The sequence below is a fragment of the Haliotis rufescens genome, unplaced genomic scaffold (assembly GCF_023055435.1).
Source record: "Haliotis rufescens isolate VD_foot unplaced genomic scaffold, xgHalRufe1.0.p SCAF_12, whole genome shotgun sequence".
Lineage (NCBI taxonomy): Eukaryota > Metazoa > Mollusca > Gastropoda > Lepetellida > Haliotidae > Haliotis > Haliotis rufescens.
The window spans coordinates 36,773,785-36,799,439 of NW_025963802.1; the positions used below are offsets into that span (position 1 = coordinate 36,773,785).

The following is a 25,655-nucleotide window of genomic DNA, read 5'->3' on the forward strand; positions in this document are numbered from 1 at the left end:
CAGTGATTAATATCATGAGCATCGATCCACGCAATTGGGATCGATGATATGCATCAACCAAGTCAGCGAGCCTGACCACCTGATCCCGTTAGTCGCCTTTTAGTCGCATGGGTTGCTGAAGACCTATCACGAAACTGAACTGAAATGGTTCAGTAGATTATGTACTCCTCCATCACCCGTGCATACACAGGCTGCTGTGCGATGTCGTGCTGATTTAAACAACGAGTCAAACCACGTCCTGCAAGAGAGGTAGCAGCGAGTGCTTTGATCAATAAGCGCTTATATTCACCTCATAAATGACAAATGGTTCTCGCTTGTTTCCGCTTCCATGACAATCGTTTTGGTTTGAAAGTGTACAGAGAATACCAACGAGTTACTCCATGTTGTGAGCAGTGAAACAAGTGACAATACAGCGTGAAATGACTCGGCCTGAATTAATTCTAAGAGTAAGGGTAAAAGCTCACACCACCTGCAACGTTCATTGAAGTAGTTGGTATCAGCAATTGTATAGGTGGGTTACACCAAAACTTCATATTTTAGACCAACGTGGTGATTATGACAGACAAAAGAGAGAAAAAATATCCGATTTACAACTTTAATAAATTTGGAAATCAAAAGTTGACATTAATAAAAACGACTTTTACTGAAACATCGGAAAATAATATGAGGGAGTAAGTGAGGTTTAACGCTATTGGAACTGTATTTCAGTCAGTGTATTTCAGAGGAAGCTGAATGCAATGCCAAACTGAAAATAGCACTTCAATACACATCAACCCTGCAATGTGATCATTATAAATTCTCAGCGTCCGCCCGGAGAGCGGAAGGTCCGGGGTTCGATCCCCGGCCGCGTCATACCAAAAGACGTTAAACGATGGTACTTGTTGTTACCCTGTCTGGCGCTCGGCATTGAGGGGTTAAAGCAAGGACTGGTCGTCAGTATACTGTGTCTGAGTGGGGTATTCATGTTAAACTGGGGCATGGAATCTCAGTTGGCTAGCACTATAAATCGGCATCAGTCCGGACTAGTACAAGCAGCCACACAAACACACACACGTGCATGCACGTCGCTATATAAGTGCAATAATCTTGGACGCGACGTTAAATCCAGTTTCACCTCACCTCACCTTATAAATTATCATTAATTTGTTTCCTTAAAATTACAATAATAAACACGAATACTGTTTTGTTTTGTTTATTACTACTGTCACCGATATCTGACACATATACACTCAAGTAAACAATTCTGACCTGCAGAAACCCGACACAAACCTCACTGAGTTTACTAATAAATAACACAGATGACAAGACTACACATCAAAATGAGCACTACGGCAGGTGCAAGTTATGACTAGGAAAAAACATGTCTATTTAAAATAAATCTCCATTAAAAAATAGAAACTATATGTGTAATTGTTTAAACCGTTTGCCACGTCTCTCCTAAAATGCAAATACATCTATATTTACATAACTCCCATGCATGACTTAGACCAGTTGTTAAACAGTTTCGAAGATTGACAGTGGAAGTTAACGAGGTAATAAAGTCTTAAAATTAACACGCTGGACTCTGAAGGCTGACAGGTGTCAGTCATACCAGAAATATCGTAATTAGTCATTTGTGGAATAAAACACTACACACAACGATGACGCCCGAAAGCGAGTAGGCCAAGTCTGAGACGTTCTTGCCCAGAAGACCGATATTAAAGGTCGGTTAACCTTGCGCAAAGGCGCCACATGGTGACACAAGATGCAAAAATGATGTTTCTTCATCCTCAGTTTTCATCTTTAAAGAATTTTTCAGGCGCACAGTCGTACATGGAAAACTGAAAATGAAACATTTTTACAGCATCAAATTTAAATCTTTATTTATCATTTGCAAGTATTAAGTAAACATCTTTTAACGTGTAATATTGCGTATTTGCATCAGTTGTGATATCTCTTTTACCACATTTTCAATTTAAATGTAATTGTTCCACACTCAATCCTGCAACAGTTTGTTAAAAGTCATCTGTGGCTAGGCAATTTTGTGTAAAAATTAATCAATCTGTGAAGGCTGGGATAAGAAATGAATTTGCAGCTTCGTGACCCCTACCATGTTTCTAATGTAAATTTGTGCCCTAAACACCAAATTTATTGATTTAAAAAAATAATATGTCTAAGACTCCCATTAGTAGTGTTCTATTATGCGAATTTTCTTTCTTAATTTTAAAAGTTTTAAATCAATAATATAAGAAATATTATGTGGAAGTATCTGACTAAGGGCCATCATAGTTAATCTTTTTTTAATAAAATATCGTTTTCAGTTGAAAATCAAACATATGATAAAATCAACTGAAATGTATAGTTACTTTTGCCCCTCAATTTAGTTGGGTGATACTATTTAATTTATTTACCTCATCAAAGCTGCCCTTGTATGACAGGAGTCCGTCCCCGGCGCCGACCCTCAGAGCTGACCGTGGGGCCTTCAAATGCTCGGTGACGCCTGTGGTCATCAAATGACTAAATTAGCATACATTCTCCATGCACTGATGCGTACTCCACGTTAAGTACCACAGTCAGTTTGTTGTGTAACGCCGCACTCTGCAATATTCCAGCTACATGACGGCGACCTGAATTGTTGTTTTACGCCGCACTCAGCAATATTCCAGTTATATGACAATCAAGTGATTGATATCATGAGCATCGATCCACGCAATTGGGATCGATGACATGCTTCAACCAAGTCAGCGAGCCTGACCACCCTAACCCGTCAGTACGGCGACCCTTAAATAATGGAGTCTGGACCAGACAATCCAGTGATATTAGACGCTACATCCACCAGGATACGATGACACTTAATCAACCAAGTCATCGAGCCTGACCACCCGATGCATTGATTTGCCTACTACGATAAGCATTGGTTGCTGGGGACTATTTCTATAAATAAAATCGACAAACACCTTCCCATATTCATAAGAAATCTCTGCCAAAAGCAGAATGGATTGTACTACTCCGAATATACACATATCATGAGCGAGCCTGACCACCCGATCCCGTTAGTCGCCACCCGATCCCGAAAGGCGACTTACGGGATCGGGTGGTCAGACTCGCTGACTTGGTTGATGAATGTCATCGATCCCAATTCCATGGATCGATGCTCATGATATTAATCACTGGATTGCCTGGTCCAGACTGGTTCGATTATTTACAGACCGCCGTCATATAGCTGGAATATTGCTCGGTGCGGCGTTAAACAATAAACAAACAAAAAATGTTTATAAATAAGTATCAAATAATGATCAAACTAGGTGTTCGCGAAAAGGTGAGCGTATCTTGCCCCAACAGTGGATCCATCACAAACACATTCAAAGGCAAGTCAATTTTTTGCTACCTGAAAAACACAGGAACATATGGTACAAGTGAAAATAGGGAATTGCATCGGACATCATTCTTGTCTCTTTTGCGTCAACTATTGAAATGTCCTCAACATGTCCACTATAAAATCATTACTGAGGCCTTGAATGTTGTAACCTTGATCAAACAGCTCAGAAGCAAGAGTCGTATGACGCTCTTTAAAATCTTGGTACAAAGAGCATGCTCGATTGTACCTCCAAGCTTGTGAAAAGTAGACACCAAGGTCTGGAGCTGCAGGAATATTGCACGACAGAAAGTGAAAGTTGACTATAGGAAAGTTGAAGTCACCCCTCTTGTCCACCATTCTTGTGGAGAGTGTATTGTCATCCATAATCTTTATGCGTAGATCTAAATATGAAACAAATGAGGCGGTCTCACTGGTCTCCTTTATTTCACGTTCAGGTGGGTAAATCGGTGGAAGGGAACTGGCTATTTGATGATGATTGAACGATATCTGATCATCGATATACCTGAAGCCTAAGTTAAACTTCTTTGCCATATTTCCTTGTTTTGACTTTGCCAAACCGGGCAGAAATTCCTATTCATATGTATAAAGAAACAGAAGGGGACACAATTGGTTCCCATGGGTATAACCCGAAATCCCCGTGGTGGCCCTGTATCAAGATTCTTTAAAGTAGTGTTCGGCCAGTACGGAGCAATAGTGATTAAAACAAGAATGGTTGGTTTGTTTGTTGTTTAACGCCGCACTCAGCAATATTCCAGCTATATGACGGCGGTCTGTAAATAATCGAGTCTGGACCAGACAATCCAGTGATTAATATCATGAGCATCGATCCACGCAATTGGGATCGATGACATGCATCAACCAAGTCAGCGAGCCTGACCACCCGATCCCGTTAGTCGCCTCTTACGACAAGCATAGTCGCCTTTTACGGCAAGCATGGGTTGCTGAAGACCTATTCTACCCCGGATCTTCTCGGGTCAATACAAGAATGCATCAATGCAGTATTATGCAAGAATCAGCAATAATCGGTGTTTTTCACGGCATCCTGTAAATGGTCGAGTCTGGACCAGGTAAACCATGGCTGACAGCAAATCGTCAGAAATTATCCGTAGTGACATCATTGGACACGCTCCCAATAATATCTGTCCGGAATGTGGGGTTTCCTGTCTAATTAGGTGCAGTCTAAAGAGGTGTGACGCCAGTGTGTTTGCCCATGCTGAGTGCTCTCAATGCTGATATTGTAACAGAAATACCTTATGAAACCATGCTCACATTCGTAAGTGAGTGAGTTGGGTTTCACATCGTGTGGATTCACGGTGGGGGACACCAGAAACAGGTCACACATTGTACCCATGTGGGGAGTTGAACCCATGACGAGCGAACGCTTTAACCACCAGACTACCCCACCGCCCTCAATAACATAAAACCCGTGAAGATCCGGGTTAGAGTAGGTCTTTAGCAACCCATGCTTATCGTAAGAGGCGACGAACGGGATCGGATAGTCAGGCTCGCTGACTTGGTTGATGCATGTCATAGTATCCGCATTGCCTCGATCGATGCTCATGATATCAATCACTGGATTGTCGCCGTCATATAGCTGGAATATTGCTGATTGTGGCGTTGAACAACAAACCAACCAACATTGACACGAAGGCTGTAATAAGGCTACCTCACCTACAGTGGTCTCCTGTATGGCGCTTTCTCCGACCTGCAGCCGCAAGACTCCATTATCCTGGGCAAGCCGGACCTCTATCTAGCACATAGAAAAACACATGGATGGTTGTGTCATACTCAATGTATCAAATGTTATATTAGGGATAACACTTTCCTTGTAAAGTACAGATTCTAGAACCTTTTTTAGGTGAGTCCAATCTGGTGGCTTTGTGTGCTGGCGATTAGGTGCCTCACTCTGGCAGTGTGAGTTCGAATCCCGAATGGGACTCAACGCCAAACAGTACTAGAATCTGGACTTCACTAAGAAAATGTTTATCCCAACATTTGCTACATTTGACCACATTCTTAATGGCATTGTGTTCATAGCTTTCGGCCAAGGGAGCCATGCCACTTAACACTTGTCAGAGGGGTACACAAAGTACGTGACCTATACTACCAGTTGTCGGACTTTCATTTTGTGGACACTTCTGTGGCTAAGTGGGTTAGATCGCTGACTTTGTTTGCTGGCGATTAGGTGCCTCACTTTGGCAGTGTGGGTTCGAATCCGGAGGGGACTCAATAAAAGAAGTACTAGAATATCTACTACGAAGGTGTTATCCCAAATATAACATTTGTTAAATTTGACCACTTTTTTAAATGACACACTTATTCAACGTGAACAAATTCAATAGTGATATAACAGGAATACTTTTGAAAGCGGCGTTCAACACAACTCAATTATTCTTATGCACAGTTAAAGTTAATGACCTCACATGTATGCCGTGTTCCCTAGGACGGGTTATATTAGGCACAATCCAGGCACCAGCAATGTACTGTCCTTGTAGGTACAGATCGGCGTTGTGTTGACCCGTGAGTGAGTTTAACGCCGATTGAACAGTATTTCAGTCATATCACGATGTCAGCTTGATGTTGGAGGAAAGAAGTGATGCAGGGTTGGACGTTCACTACTTTGGTATGGTGAAGACAAACCCAGCAACAATCATAGCAAATAGGGATTCAAAGCCATTGGTTTCTAGCAGGACTAAGGGAGGCAAATCTGGACACAGAAAGGGACGCAACCCTACACAGCCAATTCCATTTCCAACACCGTGGACTAAACTTAAGTTGTCATGTTTTCATAAGTCCGGGTATTCCTTTTCTGAGGAACAATATAAGAGCTGATGTAAATATGAGTACTGATGGAAAGGGCACCCTCACAGCTACCGCATAAAAGAATATATATTTCAATGACCCAGTGCACATAAATAATAAAAGTCGAAGTGTTTTTGGCGTATACAAAGTAAGTAAAATCAATCAAACATTAAATGTTTCTTATCAGAACATGACTTGAATATTCAATAAGCTTTATATTTATTTCCGTGACTCTCTACCGTGATTATTGTCTGGCGCTCGGCATTAAGGGGCTAAAACAAGGACTGGTCGGCTCGGTGTCAGTATACTGTCTGAGTGGGGTATTCATGGTAAACTGCGGCATGGTATCTCAGTGTGCAAGCACTATAAATCGGCATCAGTCCGGACTAGTACAAGCAGACACACACACATACACGTGCAGGCACGTCGCTATATAAGTGCAATAATCTTGGACGCGACGTTAAACCCCATTTCACCTCACCTCACCTTTACCGTGATTGTCTACCGTAAAGCGGACCGACTCTGTAATATTACCTCATCTGGGTCTTCTTCCTGCAAACCCTTGAATATATTAGGGATAATCAGAAACCTGTTCCTTTTTGGAACCACAACTCTTTTTGGGGGAACACGTGACGTTGTTGATGGCAGCGTTGTCGTCTGCTGACTTAAACTGACGCCAGACGACATGTGAGTTGAGGCGGGATCAATCGTCGTCTGCTCTGCGTCAGTGTAAATGTGGACGGAATATGTTGAAGGTTGTCTATATACAACAAAATCTGTCGTAGATGCTGTACGCGTGGATTGTGGCGTTTGTGTCGTCTGCTCTCTAACTCTGGCGCCATGCGTTGAATATGTTGTGTCTGATTCTGTCAACGGTGTAGCAGTGTGGTCTGAAACACCACTAGTTGTATAGACACTTCGTAGGGTCGAAGGGTTCGTATCAATCACAAGGTCAGAAATTGTATTCCCATTGTCAGTATCGCTATCTTCTATAGTCTCCGTGTTGTCGCTACATGTTGCCGACGGTGTGTCTGTGGCGACGCTGTAGGTTGTCGTGGATGCTGTCTCCGGATTGTCGCTATACGTCGTCGTGGATGCTGTCTCCGTGATGTCGCTATACGTTGTCGTGGACGGTACATCCGTGATGTCGCTGTACGTAGTGGTGGTGGACGGTGTTTCTATAATGTCGCTATACGTCGTCGTGGATGCTGTCTCCGTGATGTCGCTATACGTTGTCGTGGACGGTACTTCCGTGATGTCGCTGTACGTAGTGGTGGACTGTGTATCTGTGTCGTCCGTAGACGTGGTTGTGGTGGACTGTGTATCTGTGTCGTCCGTAGACGTGGTTGTGGTGGACTGTGTATTTGTGATGTCGCTGTACGCGGTCGTGGTGATGGACGGTGTCTCCGTCACAATGTCAACATGATATGCCGAGCTGTGGGTGTTTGTTGTGTTCTCTTTGAACAGTTTTCGAACTGCAATGATGTCATAGTTCAAATTTGTTGTTGACGCCTGTAGAGGAAAATGATATATCATAAAAGGTTGAACCATTAATCTGTGTAAGGATTGTAAGTTGAAAATGGCAAGAGCTGAACTATATGTATAATGTCCACCTCCAGGGAAATCCACCCAATTCCAACCACATCCACGTTAAACCACACTCACATCAAACACCGCCAACATCAAACACCACCCATATCCAACTCCACCCACATCCAACACCACCCACATCCAACTCCACCCACATCCAACACCACCCACATCCAACACCACCCACAACCAAGACTACCCACATCCAACATCACCCACATCAAACACCACCAACATCCAACACCACCAACATCCAACACCACCCACTTCAAGACTACCCACATCCAACATCACCCACATCCAACACCACCCACAACCAAGACTACCCACATCCAACATCACCCACATCAAACACCCCCCACATCCAACACCACCCACAACCAAGACTACCCACATCCAACATCACCCACATCAAACACCACCCATATCCAACACCACCCACAACCAAGACTACCCACATCAAACACCACCCACATCAAACACCACCCACATCCAACACCACCCACAACCAAGACTACCCACATCAAACACCACCCACATCAAACACCACCCATATCCAACACCACCCACAACCAAGACTACCCACATCGAACACCACCCACATCCAACTCCACCCACATCCAACACCACCCACAACCAAGACTACCCACATCCAACATCACCCACATCAAACACCCCCCATATCCAACACCACCAACATCCAACACCACCCACATCCAAGACTACCCACATCCAACATCACCCACATCAAACACCACCCACATCCAACACCACCAACATCCAACACCACCCACATCCAAGACTACCCACATTCAACATCACCCACATCAAACACCACCCACATCAAACACCACCAACATCCAACACCACCAACATCCAAGACTACCCACATCCAACATCACCCACATCAAACACCCCCCACATCCAACACCACCAACATCCAACACCACCCATACCCAACACCACCCACATCAAACACCACCCACATCAAACACCACCCACACCAAACACCACCACATCAAATAACACCCACATCAAACAACATCCATATCCAACACCACCCACATCAAACACCACCCACGTCAAACACCACCCACATCCAAGACTACCCACATCAAACATCACCCACATCAAACACCACCCACATCAAACACCACCCACATCCAAGACTACCCACATCAAACATCACCCACATCAAACACCACCCATATCCAACCCCACCCACACCAAACACCACCCACATCAAACACCACCCACTTCAAACACCACCCATATTCAACACCGCCCACATCAAACACCACCCATATCCAACACCACCCACATCAAACACCACCCACATCAAACACCACCACATCAAATAACACCCACATCAAACACCACCCATATCCAACACCACCCACACCAAACACCACCCACATCAAACACCACCCACATCCAACACCACCCACATCAAACACCACCCATATCCAACACCACCCACATCAAACACCACCCACGTCAAACACCACTCACATCAAACACCACCCATATCCAACCCCACCCACACCAAACACCACCACATCAAACACCACCCACATCAAACACCACCCATATCCAACACCACCCACATCAAATACCACCCACATCAAACACCACCACATCAAACACCACCCACATCAAACACCACCCACATCAAATACCACCCACATCAAACACCACCCATATCCAACCCCACCCACACCAAACACCACCCACATCAAACACCACCACATCAAACACCACCCACATCAAACACCACTCACATCAAACACCACCAATATCCAACCCCACCCACATCAAACACCACCCACATCAAACACCACCCACATCAAACACCACCACATCAAATACCACCCACATCAAACACCACCTATATCCAACCCCACCCACATCAAACACCACCCACATCAAACACCACCACATCAAACACCACCCACATCAAACCCCACCCACATCAAACACCACCCACATCAAACACCACCCACATCAAATACCACCCACATCAAACACCACCCACATCAAACACCACCCAAATCCAACCCCACCCACACCAAACACCACCCACATCAAACACCACCCACATCAAACACCACCACATCAAACACCACCCACATCAAACACCACCCACATCAAACACCACCACATCAAATACCACCCACATCAAACACCACCTATATCCAACCCCACCCACATCAAACACCACCCACATCAAACACCACCACATCAAACACCACCCACATCAAACCCCACCCACATCAAACACCACCCACATCAAACACCACCAACATCAAATACCACCCACATCAAACACCACCCACATCAAACACCACCCAAATCCAACCCCACCCACACCAAACACCACCCACACCAAACACCACCCACACCAAACACCACCCACACCAAACACCACCCACATCAAACACCACCCATATCCAACCCCACCCACACCAAACACCACCCACACCAAACACCACCCACATCAAACACCACCCATATCCAACCCCACCCACATCCAAGTTCAATCAAGCACCATAACAGCGATACAATGCGAAATGAATACATTCAAAATGCAGTGCTCTGTAGAGCATCAGGTGATATAAAGGGGCCACTGAATCTGAATCTGAATCTGGGCCAGCCTGAAACATATGATTAGGGGTTCAAATCCTGAGTCGCCGCGACTGCCAAGATTCACCCTGATTAGGTTTCTAGGTTTGTCAGCACCATACCCCTGATCGTGGGTTTCACCAAAGTGGTAAATGTCTGAGACCTGCATCACTTCGGGCATTCTTCCTACATTGAGCTGACACGACGTGATATAACTGGAATACTCAAGTGCTGTTAAAAAAGGGCGTTAAACCCAACTCACTCACTCATTGACTCACTAACTCACTCACTCATTCACTCTTTGAATACCACAATAAAGATGACATTAATTTTCTTTATGACCCTTTCGATCCTTTGAAATTTGTTTAATTTAGAGCCGAATAAAAATTAAAGATTCATTTTACTTCAATTTAATCCTCCTCTTACTCCGTTATCATCCCGTGGTCCGTCATCTGGAACTCCGGCAGCGTCGCCATGGTTACCTGGAACTTCACCGGAAGAGAAACTTAAAAGTTTTTCTATGGTCTCCAGCGATCCTGTGGTGTCGTTCTTGATCGCCACGTTGTTCATATCATCGTCTGACTGGTTTGGGTCGACGTAGACGTCTGCCGTTGTTCCCGTATCCGAGGAACGTTTAAGTCTCTGTGAGAATAAAAGTATCATTCTGAAATGTTTAGGTGAGTGGGTGAGTGAGTATCAATAATCAATCCTCAAAGTATAAAATAATCTTATAATTTAGGATATTATTTCTAACATTGACGAAAATAACATGAACATCAAGGTATTTCGTACCACTATCATCATAAGATATCATCATTTCAGAAAGGACTATTAGTATTACATATATGTAAAATAATGTTCAAACCTGTTTATGTTTTGTATACTCCACACTAAGTTCCACATTCCTGCTGAAGTCGATTCCTTTCGCCAGATTCCATGTTTCAGCTATCTCAACGACCTTCACCCCGAGACACGTGCCGTTATGAAATACAGTCAAGGTCGACGATCCAGGGTCCACGCCGTTGGTGATAATGGCTACTCGACCACCAGGTGCTATTTTGGCAGGTTTTATTTTGAAGGAGAAAGCAAAGCCTGTTCTCAGATCGTTGTGTGAAAAGAAAGGATAAATGAGAGACCCGTGACCGTCAAGCCACGCCTTACCCCCTCTGAAGGTGACCCTCCCCTCCAAACCCTGCCAGATGCCGCCGGGAGGATGTCCCTCGTGACGTTCAAAATCAAAGTGAAACTTACGTCCACAATCTGTAAACAAAATCGAGAATGAAAAGATTTGATAATTGTAGAATTTCCTATGATTATCTTTTGTAAATGCATGTTCAACATGTGACTGGACTCACAAATAATATCATATGACATTCATAGACCTCAAAATGAATGGGGGGCACGGGTGGCCCAGTCGTCTAAGGCGCCGCGATTCGCTGTGCAGAGTTGCGTTCCTTGGGCACGCCAGAAACCTATGATTGTGGGTTGAAATCCCGGTTCGCCCCGTTTATGTTTCTGGCTTTGTCAGCAACATACCCGTGCTCGTGGGTTCACCAAAGTGGTAAACGTCTGAGACCTGCATCACTTCGAGCTTTCCACCCACATTAAGCTGACACACCGTGATATAAACGGAATACTGTTAAAAGCGGCGTTAAACCTAACTCACTCACTCACTCCAAATGAATGGATGACATGATAAGACAAAAATGTCTTTAACGTCCTTGCTGAAATGACCGTCCAAGGTGACATGACTGAATTGAAGATGTTAACAAGTTGTACCCATTTGAGAAATCGATTACGGACCTTCGGTTTACAAGCGAAAGTGTTAATCAACCCACCGCCCTGTATTCGACATTGACGCTTATTTATAAGGTGATATGCGAAGATATGGGTTATTCATATGCATGTATTTGTGTGTTGTATTTCTGATTTGGTTGCCTGATGACTTTGATTGCAAAGGAAAAACTAGTCCGTACTTTAAATACCTTCACGTGATAAATCTCAGTGCCCAAGCTACAAAAACGTGGACATTGATGGATCTCTAGTCATCGATCGTCATCTGGTCAATGAGTATGGTTAACGACAGTTTTAGCAGTATTCCAGAAGAATTGACTTCCCACATTTCAAGTGGGCTTTTCAGCTCGAAAGCTTGACCACTGTCGCCCCTGAGGACATTGATGGATCTTTAGTCATCGATCGTCATCTAGTCAATGAGTATGGTTAACGACAGTTTTAGCAATATTCCAGAAGAATTGACCTCCCACGTTTCAAGTGGGCTTTTCAGCGTGAACAGCGAACGCTCTAGCCAACAGGTTACTCTGCTCTTAAACGTATAAGAAATTATTTAGTCTCATAGTCTCATGATACCTCAATACCAAATGTCTGGTTGTATAAGACTAATAATGAAAACCGACAAAAAACATTTCCATAATCATAAGAAATCTCCACTGAAAGCAGAGTCCATTGTACGATTCCAACATGTCATGAGCATGAGGTGAGGTGAAAATATTATACATCTTGGTTTAACGTCGCGTCCAAGATTATTGCACTTATATAGCGACGTGCATGTACGTGTGTGTGTTTGTGTGGCTGCTTGTACTAGTCCGGACTGATGCCGATTTACAGTGCTAGCTCACTGAGATACCATGCCGCAGTTTAACATGAATATCCCACTCAGATACAGTATACTGACTCCGAGCCGACCAGTCCTTGTTTTAGCCCCTTAATGCCGAGCGCCACACAGGGTAACAACAAGTACCATCTTTTAACGTCTTTTGGTATGACGCGGGCGGAGATCGAACCCCGGACCTTCGGGGCGGACGCTCTACCACTAGACCACGGAGGCGGTCTCATGAGCATGAGTTGAATAGCTATCAAATAGTGATGACACCAGGTGTTCGCGAAAAGGAACACTTGAATTATGTCCTGTACGATGGATACTAGTTGACGCCGCGTGGCATTGTCATGTTGATTTATTTTGCCTATACATTACATAAACGATTGTCAGATTTGACAGTAAACGTAGGTGTTTCTAAGTGAGTCATGTTTTATTGTACATCTTTCATGATGTATGCCTTCTGTCGATAACAAGGAAGTGTGACCTTCACCCAAGAGATGGATCACTCTTGAACTGTCAGGAACAATATGTTGATTTTGCCTGCGCTAACTGTAAACTCGTTAACGCCAATCAATCATTCATCAGTACACTGTGTCTGTGTCCGAAACTGGGCGTTTACCTTATTTATGTCAGTGTTCTGTTATTATAACGAGGTATGTATAACTCACTATGAGTAAGGTGAGGTGAAGTTGGGTTTAACGTCGCGTCCAAGATTATTGCGCTTATATAGCGACGTGCATGCACGTGTGTGTGTGCGTGCGTGCGTGCGTGCGTGTGTGTGTGTGTGCGTGCGTGCTTATGTGGATGCTTGTACTAGTCCGGACTGATGCCGATTTATAGTGCTAGCACACTGAGGTGAGGTGAAATTGGGTTTAACGTCGCGTCCAAGATTATCGCACTTATATAGCGACGTGCATGCACGTGTATGTGTGTGTGTGGCTGCTTGTACTAGTCCGGACTGATGCCGATTTATAGTGCTAGCTCACTGAGATACCATGCCGCAGTTTAACATGAATACCCCACTCAGACACAGTATACTGACTCCGAGCCGACCAGTCCATTGTAATTGCTGTGCAGTAATTTGTATTGATTTGTAAACCTATTTATATTTTGTTATACATTTGTTCATTGTATACCGCTTGTTGGTTGTTTGTTGGTTTCACACTAGATTCTTTTACTTACAGATTTCTGGGTAAACATATAGTTTCAATTTGGGAATCGACAGCCGTTAGTTTGCATTGAATATACGCCGATATTAACCCATATATTAATAGTATTTGCTGATGAACTTCAAAAAATACTAAGTAAAGTTATGACTATCAGATCTCAGACAGAAATGATTCCTTTCCATGTTCAGGAATCTGGTACGGAATACTATGTTGCAGGCATTAGAGAATTTAGACGTTATATGTCTATTAACGATATGCGATTTGCCCATCCGTAGTAACTTAGGAAGATAAGGTATTGACTATGTCAACGATTTATTGTGAAATGTGTCATGCTGGCTACATTAAAGATCTTATTTATATGTCCTGCATGGTTAGATTTGAGACAAATCTTCGTTCCCGATATAACCTGCAACCTCGGGGTATCGCGGTACTTGTCATGTATGCTGAACGGAACAAAATGCACTCACTAACCGTTATGATTATTCGTGTTCTCTATATCAGATGTCATTTATTTGATCTAACAATGCATATTTTACTGATAAAAGTTCATTATTTACGTTAGTAGCTCCGAGTAAAAGCCGGGCCTCGCGCTTAGTTTGACAAGGGAGAGAACTCCATCGTATCGCGGTACAGAGAAAAGTTGTGTATGGAGGTCCGAATTAGACAAAAAGAGGACATAATTCTACCAACCACTTAGTATGATCATGCCAGATATCAGTGATTTGTCCAGACAAGTGCAAAGACAGCACAAGTAAAATTCTAAATGTGTTATCTGTAATAGGTAATATTCAATGCATGTTTACAGAAAAGTAAGAGAAAAATATTTTTAAAATCAAAATCAATATCAGAAATGATATTCTAAGATCGTTTATAAAAAAAATTGGATGACAATAATTTGTCACATAATGGAAAAATGTTAAACGTTAACAATAAATATATTTTAAAAAACACTCATAGTATGCCCAAAGTATGTATTTTTCTTTTGGCTACTAGTGAATAACGTATTTCTAAGTTTGGCATTATGGCCCTTATGATCTCCCAATAGATTCTGGACACAGAGCGGGAAAAAATGTGCGGACTACGTAACTTCCGTTACATTATGAGTCGCCATGAATATGCAGATGATCTAGTTCAGGTCGATAGAGAAAGTTTACTTTGGGAACTGCGGGTTATATCGTTGGCCATTGATAGATGGGGGTAAGGCAATATTACAAAAGATGCCAGAAATATGTATCAACGCATTAATAACTCCTTACTTACAGCAGACGGAACATTCCTAGGAAATTGAAACTGTTTACGAAGTGTGCACTTCCTGGTTACTGATTTGCATTAATAGACAGCCGCTAAGAGGCGTGTCCCGCGTGAACTACCGGAAATCACAAATGCCGCGATACGATGAATGCCGCGGTACCACGGGGTCCGAGGATACACGTATGTCATAACAGTAAGAGCGACACTTCGTTATAAAAGTTAATAACCTGTGATAATCATAGGGTACTCATAACTAAATCCCTGAATGTACGCTTATCAAAATCGTCATTGTTGTCAAAACAAAATTTGTCACAAATGTGATTGCACCCTGTGATAATTATTTAAGTCCTTATATGTACATGGGCCTTAGTATTATTACATAAGAATATTATTAAAATACCTGGACCGGGATCCAGCAACCTTCAGATGCGATCCAGTATTATATGTTAGCCATTTTAACAGTGATTGGTGTTCGCGCTATCGACCACCATGTCTGCTTTGGGAACCATATACTACACATCTTTCTCTGACTCACCTCGAGGCGATGGTCGACTCTCGCAAAGTGACGTCACAAGCAGAAGCAGTATCTGTATGGGCAAGTGCGAGTTCATTGATTGGCTGAAAACAAAAATATTATTAATTATTATCATAAATCTGGCTCAACAATACATCAACAATTTTAACATATTGGTAAATAAAACTACTACCAAATGGTGTTAAAACCAAGTGTTCGTGAAAAAGTGAGCGTATCCTGTTCACCGTTGGCACCCGTCACAAACACATGCAAAGGCAAGTCAAGGACCACTAAAATATATGAACGCTTACGTTATTTTCCGCAACCAGATACAATCACTTCGCGTAGCAAACATTTCTTTTGTGGGAGCTGTCTGAAAAATCGTGCTGGTAACTGACAAACTTTGACAGTAAGTATATTCATCTTTACGGTCTGCTGCGTATTACAAATGTTGGTGATAAACTGCACAAAAACGTCTTGTAAAAGAAAACGTTTGATGATGAACGACTGTCATGTCGTTACCGTTGATGAAGGTGTCAATGGCGGCCGTAGTTACTGCTTTTCATTCGAGAGATGCCCGTTTGAAGTTCTGTGTCATGGCGGACACTTGTTGCAGCAGAACACGCTCCAGTTTTCAGAGGTCGGGTGTTTTTGTAGTGGTTGTTCGTGAAGATGCCAGAGTGGGATGTTGATGGACGTTGACGCTAGTTTTGTCACATTATATTAATGTCCGGTATATTACCACAGTAAGTGATTATGAATTACATGTAATAAACACGCTTCAGTTTTTTAGAGGTCGGGTGTTTTTGTAGTGGTTGGTCGTGAATACGCCAGAGGGGGGAGTTGATGGACGTTGACGCTAGTTTTGTCACATTATATTTATGTCCGGTATATTACTACAGTAAGGGATTGTGAATTAATAAACACAATGAGTTTATGTAGACCTGTAGATTTAACCTCGATTAATTGAATATGGAATCGAACACTCTCTGGAGTGTTTACAAAATGTGTAGCGAATATATCAGACATGTTCAAATGACAGACAACGAACTTCGATCAATTATGAATTATTGTTACATAAAGGGAAAATCAGCTTGGGTCAAAGCCTTTCTCATGTTTAGTATCAGCAATTAACTTGAAGAAAATCATTACAATGAGCCTGTTTGACACATTACAGACAGGATTCTGCACTTGGTGTTGTTTAAAGTCAAAAGGTTACACGTTTTGGAAAGAAAACAATGCTAACTTTTCGTCATATGAAAACCTCGGATTTCTGATAGTTCACGTTTCATCATTTCTTTAATTTCTGATGGGCAAAATGGGCTCTATCCTTTCTCGTCTTTTGTCACCTCCGACTGAAAAGCATCCGTTTGGGTGTCAGAACGTGAGGATTTATGCTGCTTTTAGCTATATTTCGACGCAAAAAATGAGCTTCCATGTGGACAATCGAGTTCGGGACTTCGTTGAGAACACAACACCGTGAAAACTTAAACTCCGTTAACTCGATAATTCACTAAAGATAAAGACTCCGTGTCATCACTGCCGTTACGTACTATACAGTAAATATTTTATACGCAAATTGTAAAAAAGTTTTCTTCTTTCCAAACGTGAATGTTTAAAAACAATTTACTCGAGGAGGACACAATTTATATCGTTTGTACATATCCGAGACATCTGCCTCCAGGTTGTCGCAACAATTTCATCACCTCCGAACAATTGTAAGCTTTTGTTTCCTCAAATAGGTATCTGTCGTATACTGGGCATAATCGCGACAACAAATGCATCACAGCTGCCACCCAAAACGTGACTGTGTGTTATGTCGCTGATGTTCACATCTAGTGTGTATGTGTCTGTGTGTGCGTGTGTCTGCGTGTGCCTGTCTCTCTCTCTCTCTCTCTCTCTCTCTCTCTCTCTCTCTCTCTGTATGTGTGTCTGTGTGTGCCTATTTCTCTCTACGTGTGTGTGTGCCTGTCTCTTTATCTGTGTGTGTTTGTGTATGCCTGCCTTTGTGTGTGTCTGTCTCTGTGTATCTGTGTACTTGCCTCTGTGTGTGTTTGTCTGTCTGTGTGTACCTGTCTATGTGTGCGTATGTCTGTGTTTGCCTCTCTCTGTGTCTGTGTGTGTCTGTATATGTCCGTGCGTGTCTATGTATCTATGTGTGTGTCTGTCTCTGTGTACCTGCCTATGTGTGTGTCGGTGAGTGTGTCTGTCTCTCTGGGTGTGTATGTGTCTCTGTGTTTGTGAGTGCCTCTCTCTCTCTGTCTCTCTCTGTCTCTCTCTCTCGCTCTTGCTCTCTCTGTCTCTCTCTCTCTCGCTCTCTCTCTCTCTCTCTCTCTCTCTATGTGTCTGTATGTGTCTGTATGTGCCTGTCTGTATTCCTCGGTGTGTGTGTGTGTGTGTGTGTGTGTGTGTGTGTGTGTGTGTGTGTGTGCGTGCGCGCGTGCGTGTCTGTGTGTATGACTGTCTCTATGTGTATATATGCCTGTGTGTGACTGACTGTGTGTGTACCTGTGGATATCTGTCAGTGTATATTTGTGCATGTGTGTCTGTGTGTCTGTGTGTGTCCATGTGTCTCTGTGTGTTTGTATGTCGTCATGTGCCGGTCTGTATGTATGTGTGCCGGTGTATGTGCGGGTGGGTATCTGGATATGTGCTCGTGTGAGTGAATGAATGTTTGTGTCTGATTCTGTGTCTGTGTTTGAAAGGAAAGTAAGGAAAACCTTCAAAATCTGCTAAATATTTTCCCGCAATATTTTCAACAATGAAAACTTAATGTCTCAAAAACAAATTATATATTTATATTTGGAGGCTCAGAAACATTGTAAACATATTTCACAGGCAATCAAAAACTATTAAAAACTGTTGACGATTAGAAATATTTTGGAGTTATATTTCTCAGGCTTAATAATTTCACCGAAACCAAAAAATATACAGTAAACTACGGTTATAACGAACACGCTTATAACGAACTGACCGTTATATTTTTAGTCCCGGCCATTTGATGTATGTATGCTGTATGTATGCTTATAACGAACTACGGCTATAACGAACTAAAATTAGTGGTCCTGAGTTGGTTATAACCGTAGTTTACTGTATTTCAAAACAAGCAACCAAAGCTTTGTATTTTATACTGAAAAGAGTTAAAGCAGCTTATTCTGTCTTCACAATGATAGGTAAAAGTGTTTAATTCGATGGCTGTTCCTATATTGCTGTATTTGTTATTATGACATGTGTCGTGTGTATTTATATGGGTACATATTGTTGTATGTTTCGTATCTTGCATGTTTTATGCTGTTAGATATTCCTCTTATGCAGCGAATAGTGGCCAAGAGTGAATAAAGTTAGGTTCAGTTGACGTTTGTGCTTACCTCCCTTCATTTGGACAAAGGGCAGAACATGATCTGGAACGATGTCGCCCCGGTAACATACGCCATTCAAATTGCCATGAACGAAGATAAGAAGTGGTCTATCATGAGTTGTTGTTGTTGTTGTTGTTGTTGTTGTTGTTGTTGTTGTTAATTTTATTTTATTATTATTATTTATTTTTATTTATTTTTTATTTATTTATTTTTTTTTATATTATTTATTTTTTTATTTTTTTATTTTTTTATTTATTTTTTTATTTATTTATTTATTTATTTATTTATTTATTTATTTATATTATTATTATTATTATTATATATTTTTCCATCATTATTATTATTATTTTCATCAATATTATCATTATTTACAGATTTTTAAAAATGCAGCAAAGAGGGTTTGGGTGATCCTGGCACAGTCAGGCTGGTTAGGCTCATCATCAGCTCAGGGTCCGTGCCCCCTCCACACGCAGCCCAGACAGCGAATGGGACAGGAAGCGCTGCCTAGTCAAACTCACCCAGAACTGTTCGGAGAATGTGAAGACTCCCCAGCACTCCAGCCTGCTGCATTACCCAGATTGTCAGAAGGGCAGTATTCCTAGTGTCAGTCAACAGATTGGGAGGTACCAAATCTAAGGCACCAAGAACAATGGAGAGTCGGACAACTTGGTACTGGGGATGCAAGCGTGACATTTCGAAAGTGAGGTCCGCATATTTGACATGTTTTTCCTCAATCTTGTCAATCACATTGGTGTCAAAAGGGACAGAAAATTCAATAATATAAATTATTTCATTGGGTTTACGAAAAGGGACAAGATCAGGTTTGTTGGCCTGGACCTGAGCAGCAAACAGAAAGCCTCCTGTTTCACTTTTCAGGCCGTAGTCGTAGTCGTAGTAGTAGTTGTAGTTGTTGTTGTAGTAGTAGTAGTAGCAGTATCATTATTATTATATTATGATGCCACCTCATACCTATACACTTCAACCCTCAAACTGACGTTGAGTAATTAAAGCGTCGCTAAAACATTCTCCTGGGCGCCTGTAGACCCTTGTACGACGATCAGTACTGTCCAGTGTGTGAGTGAGTGAGTTGGGTTTAACGCCGCTTTCAACATTATTCCAGTTATATCACGGCGTGTCAGTTTAATGTGGAAGGAAAGCCCGAAATGATGCTGACAAACCTAGAAACATAATCGGGGCGAACCGAGATTCGAACCCACATTCATAGGTTTCTGGTGAACCCAAGGGACGCAACTCTGCACAGCGAATCGCGGCGCCTTAGACGACTGGGCCACCCGTGTCCCCTCAGAGCTGCCCAGGCGAAACCAGGACTTATATGCGAACAGCATACTGTCCAAGTTTCGTCTTCTGAACCAAGCTGACGGTGAGGTGGAAGCAAAATTTGGCGTTTCTCTGGACATCATGGTCGGATATGGTTCTCCCTCAACCGGTTGGGTTCGGTTCTTCCACTAATCGGTCTCAACCCAGGAAATGTCCGAGCTGTTAATGTGGCAGTTCGGTATCGATTCCGTAGATGTACCAACCGAATATGGTTATCTCGTTGACTTGACGTCACACGTGGACGACCGTCCAGTGGCAAGTCATGGATGTTGCCCTCCTGTAGATTACGTCTCCAGAGAGATGACACAGGGTTTCAATGAACATTAAAATGTCTGGAAACTTCTTTGTTTGATGGGCATTACTTAGAAGTTGACGGATGACAAGGGAGACACAATTTTTTATGGATAACAACTTCTTTGATACTGTAAAAAGCGACGTTTCGGTATAGATCCTTATACCGTTGTCAAGCTTGTCAAGTATAAGGATCTATACCGAAACGTCGCTTTTTACAACATTAAAGAAGTTGTTATCCATAAAAATTGGTCTACCTTGTCTGGAAACCTCGTTTTGCGCCATTACTGTTTCCAGCATAGATACGGCGCGTAGTACAGCTACCCAAGGTATTGCGTAAACTTTATTTACGGTTAAACAAAACTATTTTTATGAGCACCTGATAATCATTGTATACTGTTTAAATAAAAAAAACACCTGTGTGAACATCATGCTCCCAACATACACGCGAACATCCTTTTTCTGTGTTAACAAGCACGTGCAAATTGTGAATCACGACCTTAAACTCGAGGAGATATCTTCATGAATACATATTGAAAGATGTATTATTCAATTTCACAATAAAGTATTTTTATTAAACTTTATATGAAGCACAGTTACTTTTTCCGTCAGTTTAACGGGATCGGGTGGTCAGGCTCGCTGACTTGGTTGATGCATGTCATCGTATCCCAATTGCGTGGATCGATGCTCATGATGTCAATCACTGGATGGTCTGATCCAGACTCGATTATTTACAGACCGCCGTCATATAGCTGGAATATTGCTGAGTGCGGCGTTAAACAACAAACAAACAAACAGTATATATCGATAAGTCATTTTATCGTCTTACATATTTGGGGATAATGAAGTCGTAAGTCGATATAATTCTACATTTGATTAAATAACGACCGTTTTAAACCACTAAAAAGAGGAATGATTACAAATGGTTCTTATCCTACCTTTACAGAGGGAAGTGCCCCTCGCACCCGGCCGCCAACGCCGTCGAAATGAGTGGCTGAATAATGTCGTCAACATAAGACGTCCCCCGAGGGAGAACTCGCACTATCACATGTTGTATATAGATATATGTGAGGAAATACCCTCCTTTGAAGTATTGCCGGCAGGTAGAATTTACATACGTCCCGTCGTGGAAGATGTGACAGGTGCGATACACTTCCACCTGAAGCAGGGGAATCCTGAAGCGTGCTGCCCTACAGCGTTTATTAAAACACATACACATATTATAAATTAAGATGACAAATTATTACCAGATGTGTTACAATTATTATAAAACCGTAAACCTTTTTTCTGTAAAAGAGGTTTTAATTTTGTTGTGTATATTTCACACATCTAGGTCCCTTTCAACGCCCATGTGGGTTATTATATCCCCATCCAGAGTATTACATCTCCATCTTGGGTATTGCATCTCCATCTAGGATATTACATCTCCATCTAGGATATTGCCTCTCCATCTAGGATATTACATCTCCATCTAGGATATTGCCTCTCCATCTAGGATATTACATCTCCATCTAGGATATTACATCTCCATCTAGGATATTACATCTCCATCTAGGATATTACATCTCCATCTAGGATATTGCCTCTCCATCTAGGATATTACATCTCCATCTAGGATATTGCCTCTCCATCTAGGATATTACATCTCCATCTAGGATATTACATCTCCATCTAGGATATTACATCTCCATCATCCAGGGTACTATATCTCCATCCAAGGTATTAAACCTCCATCCCAAGGATTATATCCCCATCCAGGGCATTACACCTCCATCCAGGGTATTATATCCCCTTTCAGGGTATCATATCTATCTTAGGTATTTTATCTCCATCTAGGGTATTACACCTCCATCCAAGGTATTATATCTCAATCCGGGGTATTATATCTCCATCCAAGGTATCATATCTCCATCATCCAGGGGATTATATCTCCATTCAGGGTATTACACCTCTATCCAGGGTATTATATTTCCATCGATGGTATTATATATCTATGTAGGGTACTATATCTCCATCCAAGGTATTAAACCTCCATCCCAGGGATTATATCCCCATCCAGGGTATTATATCTCCATACAGGGTATTGTATTCCTATCCAGGGTATTACACCTCCATCCAGGGTATTATATCCCCATTCAGGGTATCATATCTCTATCTTCGGTATTTATCTCCATCTAGGGTACTACACATCCATCCAAGGTATTATATCTCCATCCGGGGTATTATATCTCCATCCAAGGTATCATATCTCCATCATCCAAGGTATTATATCTCCATTCAGGGTATTACACCTCCATCCAGGTTATTACACCTCCATCCAGGGTATCATATTTCCATCGATGGTATTATATCTCTATGTAGGGTACTAAGTCTCCATCCAAGGTATTAAACCTCCATCCCAGGGATTATATCCCCATCCAGGGTATTATATCTCCATACAGGGTATTGTATTCCCATCCAGGGTATTACACCTCCATCCAGGGTATTATATCCCCATCCAGAGTATTACATCTCCATCTTGGGTATTGCATCTCCATCTTGGGTATTACATCTCCATCTTGGGTATTACATCTCCATCTAGGATATTGCATCTCCATCTAGGATATTGCATCTCCATCTAGGATATTGCCTCTCCATCTAGGATATTACATCTCCATCTAGGATATTACATCTCCATCTAGGATATTGCCTCTCCATCTAGGATATTACATCTCCATCTAGGATATTACATCTCCATCATCCAGGGTACTATATCTCCATCCAAGGTATTAAACCTCCATCCCAAGAATTATATCCCCATCCAGGGTATTATATCTCCATACAGGGTATTGTATTCCCATCCAGGGTATTATATCCCCTTTCAGGGTATTATATCTCCATCCAAGGTATTACATCTTCATCAAAGGTATTATATCTCTATCCAAGGTATTTTATCTCCATCTAAGGTATTATATCTCCATCCAGGGTATTATATCTCCATACAGGGTATTATATCTCCATACAGGGTATTGTATTCCCATCCAGGGTATCTCCATCCAAGGTATTATATCTCCACCCAAGGATGTTTATTTCATCCAGGGTATCATATCTCCATCCAAAGTATTACATTTCCATCCAGGATACTATATCTCCATCCAAGGCATTATATCTCCATCCAAGGTATCATATCTCCATCCAAGGTATTATATCTCCATCCAAAGTATTATATTTCCACCCAGGGTATTATATCTCCTTTTGGTGTCGCTTTATGCAAACGACCTTGCTCGAAATATGCCTCTGTTCACCCGGTAGGATGGGTTGGTAATGTGACTGTTAACCTTCTAGAGCCTCACTGGCAGCTAGGGTTGTATGCTCCCAAGGGAGCTGAGAATGAAAATCAAATGCACACTCATCCACTGACCCGGGCAAGAATATTGTAAAGTGATTGTGAGCAACCTCGCTGGAACTCCGCGCTTTTTGAATAGCTTACTATTGTTGTCGCTGTTGTTGTTGTTTTGTTGTTGTTGTTGCTGTTGTTGTTGTTGTTGTTAATTTGAATGTAGACACAGACATTTGAATCGTTCGTGTGAGTAAGCGTTCCAATACCCTCCCTACGTAATAAATACAGTGCATTATGAACAAAAAGAATACACGCGTGAGGGAATATTATGTTATGCCGCTTTAAGCAATAATAATAATAATATAGGGAATCGACCCTGGCATTCGGCGTGTGGGCCCTCAGGCACCGGTCTGCCTGTACGAACCATGAGTCACAATACATAAAGGAGTTCTCTCCACGCACCTGTTGTCACCGACTTGTCACTGTAACACCTATATTATATCCTGCTATATAAGTATTATATGAGATACGTGTCTCTCTGAACTGTTGTTATGACAAGTAGACCCGCGTTAATGTCTGGTTACATGGATTAGCATACAGTGCATCTACATATCTACACTGACACACGCACGAAACGAAAAGTGACTGGCAAAAAGCTAAGCACGGTTTACTATATGTGCACCTGGAAATAAAATAAGCAGCGTTTAATATATATTAGAAAAAATTGTTAAGCATCAGACAAAACGTTAAGCACCACTTAATATAAGTACACCTGGATTTCAACACCACTTAATATATATATACAACTCGGAAAACAGGTTAGGCACCTGGCAAAAAGTTAAGCATGGCTTACTATATATGCACCTGGAAATAAAATAAGCAGCGTTTAATATATATTAGAAAAAAATGTTAAGCATCAGACAAAACGTTAAGCACCACTTAATATAAGTACACCTGGATTTCAACACCACTTAATATTTATATACAACTCGGAAAAAAGGTTAGGCACCTGGCAAAAAGTTAAGCATGGCTTACTATATATGCACCTGGAAATAAAATAAGCAGCGTTTAATAAATATATGAAAAAAAAGTTAAGCATCAGACAAAACGTTAAGCACCACTTAATATAAGTACACCTGGATTTCAACACCACTTAACATATATATACAACTCGGAAAAAAAGGTTAGGCACCTGGCAAAAAGCTAAGCACGGTTTACTATATGTGCACCTGGAAATAAGTTAAGCAGCGTTTAATATATATACAACTAGAAAAAATGTTAAGCACCAAACAAAATGTTAAGCACCACTAAATATAAATACACCTGGATTTCAACACCACTTAATATATATACAACTCGGGAAAAAGGTGAAGCACCTGGGAAAAAGTTAATAACGGTGAATTATACATAGACCTGGAAACAAAT

The 25,655-nt window shown here is 41.8% G+C and overlaps 1 protein-coding gene across 1 annotated transcript; it reads right to left on the bottom strand.

The window, feature by feature from the left end:
• Nucleotides 1–1,203: 1,203 nt before the first annotated feature.
• LOC124136632 (cell wall protein DAN4-like) lies at nt 1,204–21,890 on the bottom strand. The gene is made up of 8 exons (XM_046502617.2): nt 21,850–21,890; nt 15,945–16,027; nt 11,238–11,632; nt 10,799–11,014; nt 6,695–7,672; nt 5,030–5,108; nt 2,391–2,479; nt 1,204–1,820 (listed from the first exon to the last, which is right to left on the bottom strand). Exons 2-8 carry the CDS (start codon nt 16,018–16,020, stop codon nt 1,770–1,772), a joined length of 1,884 nt encoding a protein of 627 aa, XP_046358573.2. The 5' UTR covers nt 16,021–16,027; nt 21,850–21,890; the 3' UTR covers nt 1,204–1,769.
• Nucleotides 21,891–25,655: the final 3,765 nt, after the last annotated feature.

Bases quoted from the DNA above. Each gene is read 5' to 3' on its own strand.
- LOC124136632 (XM_046502617.2), bottom strand. From the start codon at position 16,020: ATGAACTCGCACTTGCCCATACAGATACTGCTTCTGCTTGTGACGTCA. The intron at 7,673-10,798 runs GTAAGAGGAGGA...TTTCCTCTACAG, and splicing joins GACCACGGGATGATAACGGA to GCGTCAACAACAAATTTGAA. The intron at 5,109-6,694 runs GTAATATTACAG...TCTATGTGCTAG, and splicing joins AGGAAGAAGACCCAGATGAG to ATAGAGGTCCGGCTTGCCCA.